This window comes from Periophthalmus magnuspinnatus, chromosome 16 (genome assembly GCF_009829125.3).
Source record: "Periophthalmus magnuspinnatus isolate fPerMag1 chromosome 16, fPerMag1.2.pri, whole genome shotgun sequence".
NCBI classification, from domain to species: domain Eukaryota; kingdom Metazoa; phylum Chordata; class Actinopteri; order Gobiiformes; family Gobiidae; genus Periophthalmus; species Periophthalmus magnuspinnatus.
In genome coordinates, this window is record NC_047141.1 from 5,237,286 (window position 1) to 5,244,445 (window position 7,160).

Sequence of the window (7,160 nt, forward strand, 5' to 3'; positions counted from 1 at the left end):
GCTGGACCCTCTCCTCCTCCCCGCCTGGCCCTCCTCCTCGCCGGGCTCTCCTCCTCCTCGTCTGGTCTTCCTCCTCCTCGCCTGGCCGATTTTTCTTGTTTTGTCTGATTTTTCCTGTTGTTTTGTTTTTGTGTGTAGGCAGCACGGTGGCTGAGTGGCTCATGCCTCACAGCAAGAGGGTTTGGTTGGATCCCCGGGTCACCCAGGCCTTTCTGTGTGGAGTTTATGTTTCTCCCCGTGTCTGGATGGGTTTCCTTCAGGTACTCCGGTTTCCCCCATCAACCAAAACATGAACGCCACTAGAGACAACTGTTGTTGTGATTTTGGGCGTTACAAAATAAAATGAATTGGATTGAATTGAATTGAAAAATGAGGGTTCAGTGGTACTTTTGTATTGTCTTGTCTCCAGACTCACACACAGTGGCTCAGAGCAAAATCAAATAGAACAGAATATGTGAAGGGAATTAAACCTTTATTGAACCTAAACTTTATATTATGTAAAGAGATTATGCTGAGGTTTCTGGAGCTTGTGATTGGCTCAGTGTTGTTTGACCCCAGAGCTCTGTCCTGATTGGAGCATAGGTCACTCCTGGAGCTCTGTCCTGATTGGAGCATAGGTCACTCCTGGAGCTCTGTCCTGATTGGAGCATAGGTCATTCCTGGAGCTCTGTCCTGATTGGTCACTGTGAGGAGCATAGGTCACCCCTGGAGCCCTGGTACGAGTGTGGCCCTTGAGGCTGAGACCAGAGTGCTTCTCCTCTCTTGCATGTGTGTAGCTGCAGCTGTGTGACTCTACTCTCCAAAGCCATGTTCTTATTACTCTACAATACTTTCACATTGGCTCTGTGTTTGCTCCAGTTTCAAGGTGAGTAACAGCTTTTCTTTTGTTAAAGTGGAGATTTAAGGCTTGGGAGGGTAGAGTAGATGATGTTAAAATTATATTATTGAAGTAGAAGTACAAAGTAGTGTTTCAAGAAATTACTGAAGTAAGAGAAAAAGTATTTGAGGAAAGTACTGCTCAAGTAAGAGTAACTTAAAGAGTAAATGTCAGGATGTAATTTCTGTTTTATAATTTTTCCACTTACAATGGGAAGAGTAACCACAACATTTACTCGAGTACTGTTACTTCAATACAACATTACTCGAGTAAAAGGATGCTGCTAGAAAAGTACTTAAAAAAATATATATATATATATATATATATATGCTCAAGTGGGCGACAGTGGCTCAGTGGTTAGAGTGTTGGTTCCCCAACCTGAAGGTCAGAGGATTGACCAAGTTCTGTCGTTGTGTCCTTAAGCAAGACACTTCACCCACATTGCCTAGTATCAAAGTGGTGTGTGCAAATGATAGGTGGTGATCTGAGGGGCTGATGGTGCAGATTGGCATCCTCGCTTCTGTCAGTCTGCCCCAGGGCAGCTGTGACTACAGTAGTAGCTTACTATCACCAAGTGTGGAAATGAATGAATAATGACTATAGTGTAAAGTGCATTACAAGTGTAAGCTATTATTATTAAGTAAATGTAACTGAGTACTATCCAACTCTGCTCATCTGGACCATTCATGTTTTGTGTGATACTTGAACCTCGACCAAGACATTTGAAACTGATGCTTTGTTAAATTACCGTCTGAATATCGTTCTTGAGATACTGCAATTAACTCTGGGGATATGATTTTTTTGTGAGTATGGCCCACCCCTGTGTAACACCATGTGACAAGAAAACACAGGTATTACTGTTTCATTTATAATAATATTGTTGTGTCTTTTTGTGTCTGTGCAGTTGGTGATTCTCTTGAACCTGAGACACGGCTGTGTGATGCCAATTGTTCTGGTGAGAATTTAAAGTCACGATACTAAACTTTTAAACTCCATTTCGAAATTAAGATATAGACTCAACTCAATAATGATTCTGATTAAATGGTAGTACTTTCTTTCATATTCCCATGTGTGTTATATGTGTGTAATCCCTCAGTGTGCAGTAGGTTCATAGTGGTCCATGGGTGTATACGAGTCTATGTGTCTTATACTTGTGAAAGATACAGATCAGGATCATTGTAAAGTTTGGTTCATTTCTGTCCTTTGAATGTGACTTTTGTAATATTGATACTGCTTAAAATCTCCTAACCCTGTAGTTCTGTACAAACATGTTCTGAAATGTGATTCTTGCATTAGTTTGTCAGTTCAGATTTCAGTCTTTTTGTCAATTCCTCTGGATGTGTTTAAAATATGAACTTTGAACAGATTTATATAATTAAAACATAAAAAAATCCCTAAATCATTCAGCCCTACATTGGTAGAAATAGAACTGAAAAATCTTTTAAGTAAACAAACTGTAGCTGGCAGTAATGTCAGTATATTTGTTTTCAGAATTTAATTAAAATGTTCTGTATTTGTGTCAAAGCACTGATGTATTTATTTTATTAATTTTTATATATATCATATTTGTAAAAAATATTTACTGTTGTGAGTCACGTTAGCACGTTTGCCCCGGAAGTTAAAGAGAGAGAGAACTAGTAATAGCCGCGAAAAGTGTAAAAGAACGAGCAAAGAAATACAGAAAAGTGCAAGATGTCAGATTTAACTACCGCTGGTCATGATGGCGAACATGGTAAACATTGTGTTTTTGTATTTATTTTAATGTATTGTATGTTTTAGAGTTTTAGAGTTATGCAAATTTTCCTTTATCTGTCCTTTAGTTTTCACCGTGTGGAGGTGGAAAGTGTGAACGAGATTAAACAATGGCACATGAACATCAGTAAGGAGCGTGAAGTCCTTTTATTAGAGAAGAAAACCAGGGTACCTACACAAATAGTTACTTGACTAATAAATACAGATACAGGTTTAAACATCGACTCAACTAAGTACAAATGATACTGTGCAACTGATGTCATCAACATTTCCTGGCAGTGTGATGCTAACTGTAGGCACTGCTCTGTTTGAGGCTTGTTAGACTTTATTTTAAACTATTTCTCTCCTGTATGACTTTTGTATGTCTTTTCAGATCAATGCTCTGGGCAGAAAAGCTGTAAGGCTTTTCTTCTGTGTGTGTTTTCATGTGTTGTGTGAGATGACTGTTTTGATTAAATGCTTTCTCACAGACAGAACAGCTGTAAGGCCTGTCACCTGTGTGTTTTCTCATGTGATATGTAAGACTACTTTTTGTAATAAATGCTTTCTCACAGACAGAACAGCTGTAAGGCCTGTCTCCTGTGTGTGTTTTCATGTGTCCTGTGAGATGACTCTTTTGAATAAATGCTTTCTCACAGACAGAACAGTTGTAAGGCCTGTCTCCTGTGTGTTTTCTCATGTGATATGTAAGACCACACTTTTGAAAAAATGCTTTCTCACAGACAGAACAGCTGTAAGGCCTGTCACCTGTGTGTTTTCTCATGTGATATTTAAGGCTATTCTTTTGAATAAATGCTTTCTCACAGACAGAACAGCTGTAAGGCCTGTCACCTGTGTGTTTTCTCATGTGATATGTAAGACTACTCTTTTTAATAAATGCTCTCTCACAGACAGAACAGCTGTAAGGCCTGTCTCCTGTGTGTGTTCTCATGTGAATTGTGAGATGACTCTTCCGATTAAATGCTTTCTCACAGACAGAACAGTTGTAAGGCCTGTCTCCTGTGTGTGTTCTCATGTGACTTGTGAGATGACTCTTTCGATTAAATGCTTTCTCACAGAAAGAACACCTGTGTCTTTTCACATCAATGTTCTGGGCAGAACAGCTGTAAGACTTTTCTCCTGTGTGTTTTCTCATGTGGTAAATAAAATTACTCTTTTGATTAAATGCTTTCTCACAGACAGAACAGCTGTAAGGTTTCTCTCCTCTGTGAATTCTAAAGTGTCTTATTAAATCTATTTTTAAGCCAAATCTCTTTTTACAAACAGAGCACTGGTGTCTCTTCCCTGCAGTTCCTTCGGCTGTTCCTGACACGTCCCCATTGTCCACAGTGGCTCTGGTCTCTGGTGCAGACTTGTATTTGGGGGATAGACTTGAGTTTGGTGCAGTGGTGCTTTTGGCTCTGGTCTGGACTTGGTTGTAGTTGTCTCCATCTGCATCTGTCTCCATCTCTGCAGCTGACGAGCCGATTGGAGCACTCCAGTCTTCATCACTGTCAGTGTCAGAAGAGTACTCCGTGTCTCCCTCAGTCTCGAGGTGGACATGTGTCTGTGAGCTGATGTCCTCTCCCTGTGTGTCCTCTCTGTGGACATGTGTCTGTGAGCTGATGTCCTCTCCCTGTGTGTCCTCTCTGTGGACATGTGTCTCTGAGTTGATGTCCTCTCTGTGATCAGTTTCTTTTCTTTGAAACAGTGAGGACTCTTCTGTCTTCACACAGCCATCATCAGGGACAGATCTGAAGAAAATAAAATCTACATAAATAAAACAGTTTGGAACAATTGTCCTCTGAGGAGAAGTCAGTGTCTGTGTCTGCATAAAGTATTCTTATGTATAAAACCTGCTAACTCTGTTGGGATTCAATTATTATTATCACTTTATACTTCTGGCTATTCTTAAATGTCCCTGAATTCAGATGTATTTCTAATCTGATCATGATGGGACTCACACTTGCAGCTCCTCTTCCTCCTGTTTGACGTGCTGTTCTTCTGGCTCCTCTTTAATCTGTGGAGTCTCTGGGATTTCCTGTTTCAGAGTGAGACCAGGACTCAGAGAGGACATGTGGACACCTACAGGAGACAATGAGCAAGCAAGATGACAATTACTTACACAAACATATGTATTATTTGTCCATAAAGTTGTACATTTAGTCCAAATCCAAACTTTTTGAGATCAGGATTATGTCGTCACACAGAATGTTCAATTCCTCTAATGTTAAACCGATGGAGATTTGAAGATGCTAAATACAAACCTTAGAGTTCATTTAAAAGACTGCTTACTGACTGTTAAGTATTGTTCATTAACCACTTGACGTTCCGATGGCTCGCCCACAGGCCGTCGTCTTTATGTTACAACTTTACAGCAATGTACGTAAATTTCTGCATCACCCACACAAACAATCTACACATCAAGTGAAAGCTATGAAATGAAATGAAAGCTGTTTTTACAGAGAAGTCAGAAATGTGAATTTGGACATCACTCATTCGTTCCGTAACGGTCCCGAGAATATAATCAAGTCAAGAAATTATGTCCACAAAAGAAGTTAGGTCCTTGTGAACAATATACAAATATATTACAGTATGTTCTGTCTCCCACGAGACGGTGTCATTTCTTACTCTCAGACATAATGTTACATTTTGGCCAAGGCCACATTTCGCATTTCTTCACAATAGCTTCTTTGATACAGAACAAGTGACACCCACCCTGAGATGATTAAAAACACTGATGTCATCACAAATTGTCAGACTCTGCATTTGATGTTACATGGACTTTGCATCTGATTCTGCTGTACGCTGCCTTTAACCCGACTGTAAAATAAAAATCTACAGAACGATTCCCGAGCCTCTGTGCCTGTTCTTCTGACAACAGAACAGAAACCGACATCCTCCATGTCCAATCTGCTGCACGAAAGTGAAATCTTCTCCGTCACTTTTTTGCATTTCTTTTGTCGATTTCAAGCATAATAAACTTCTGACAGCGCCAACTTTGTTCTTCAGTGCAAAACAAACTTGTTGGCTTGTAATAGACACCAACATTGGCCAATAAGATGGGGTTACTGGAGCCGCGGACAGTGAATCAGTGCAACAGATGACTGAAAGAGTACGCCCCACTCTCCCCCTTGTAGAATCAAGCAGTTACATTACACACGTTTAGTGATGTTTTCCCCTTAAAGCCGATGAGCAGCGGAACATGACGATGCATGACATACAATGGTTTCCCGTAAACAGACTATGCTGCGCACGTAAAAGGAGGAGACTGGATACAAAGATCAGTGCGTAAAATTACGTGCACTTGATTCTCCAACCTTCGGGTTATATATATATATATATATATATATATATATATATATATATATATATATATATATATATATATATATATATATATATATATATATATATATAAAGCAGCTGCCTGGGAACTCGTTGGTGCACAAATTTGTTAATTCAGATAAATTTATGGAGGCTAATAACCAAATGTATCAAAGACTGATTCAACATTAAAAAAATATATTTATTTAAGATTTTTACATTAAACAGAATTAGCTGCAGAATAGGGTGGACCCAGGATCGCTTTTTTTTAGTTTTGTAGAGTGCAACCAATTGTAATATTTTAGTCAAATGAAGCAAAACTTTACGAGATTTCATTTTAGCGTCTTTTTCCCGTCTACCGCTATTAACCTCAAAATTCCCTCTAAATAAACAGCTAATCAGACGAGTAGGAGGCTCGCGATCTGCTCTGGAACAAAGCGCGACGTGACAAGCTGCCGCTAGTCGCTGCAGTTTGTCGCTGCCCGTGTGTTCGATTTTAAAGCCTCTGTGATGAGTGTCGCTGCACGCTGTCGTTAGTCGCTCCCCGTGTGTCGAGCCCATCACACGTGGCTCGGACACATCAGACTCACCGGCTCGTGTCAGCAGGACTCTCGGGTTCAGAGCGCTCAGAGTCGAGTCCAGGAGCCGTTGGTTCCTCTCGTTCTCCTGTTTGGAGCGACACAGTTCCTCCTCATACTCGGCTATGATTCTTTCAAACAGCACATATATGTCTTCAGCAGCCGCAGTCAGCCGCTCCTCCACCAAATCTCTCAGCCTTTGGACTTTAGACATTTTACAAACCGTTTGGTTTTGTCACTTTTTCTGTTTTCTGTCTCTTTTCCTTCCCCGCTGGTTGTGGTAAAAAAAAAAAAAAAAAGCTCCCTCTTTCCGGCGCTCCTCGCTGTGGCCGTGTGGCGTGTTGCTGCCGCATACTGGTCGCCCGTGGTACTGCAGTAGAGGAAAGTGAAGCTCATATCTGCAACTGGACATTATTATTGACATAGACTAAAGAATATCCATTACTGTACTATACTGTGGGGTCGATCTGGTTGATTTTTCAAAATGAAAACACATAAACAACACGTAAAGCAGTGATTTTAGACATCCACAGCCTAGTTTCACTACAGAACTAAAAGTCTCTTCACATGATGTGCAGCTCTCTCTTGAAATAAAGCGTCACGTTATTTTAATAGATCCATGAGCGTCACGTTATTCCTTTAGTCGA

At 40.3% G+C, this 7,160-nt stretch overlaps 1 protein-coding gene across 1 annotated transcript; it reads right to left on the bottom strand.

Annotated features, from left to right (window-relative positions):
• Positions 1–2,759: 2,759 nt before the first annotated feature.
• On the bottom strand, positions 2,760–6,771 carry LOC117383651 (zinc finger protein ZFP2-like). The gene is made up of 3 exons (XM_055227968.1): positions 6,526–6,771; positions 4,573–4,693; positions 2,760–4,362 (listed from the first exon to the last, which is right to left on the bottom strand). The coding sequence occupies exons 1-3, from the start codon at positions 6,725–6,727 to the stop codon at positions 2,955–2,957; spliced, it is 1,731 nt and encodes a 576-aa protein (XP_055083943.1). The 5' UTR covers positions 6,728–6,771; the 3' UTR covers positions 2,760–2,954.
• Between the last annotated feature and the right edge of the window lie 389 nt (positions 6,772–7,160).

Coding starts and splice junctions, on each gene's coding strand:
- LOC117383651 (XM_055227968.1), bottom strand. CDS start 6,727: ATGTCTAAAGTCCAAAGGCTGAGAGATTTGGTGGAGGAGCGGCTGACT. Junction 4,694..6,525: donor AGTCCTGCTGACACGAGCCG/GTGAGTCTGATG, acceptor TGTCTCCTGTAG/GTGTCCACATGTCCTCTCTG. Junction 4,363..4,572: donor GAGGAAGAGGAGCTGCAAGT/GTGAGTCCCATC, acceptor TATTTTCTTCAG/ATCTGTCCCTGATGATGGCT.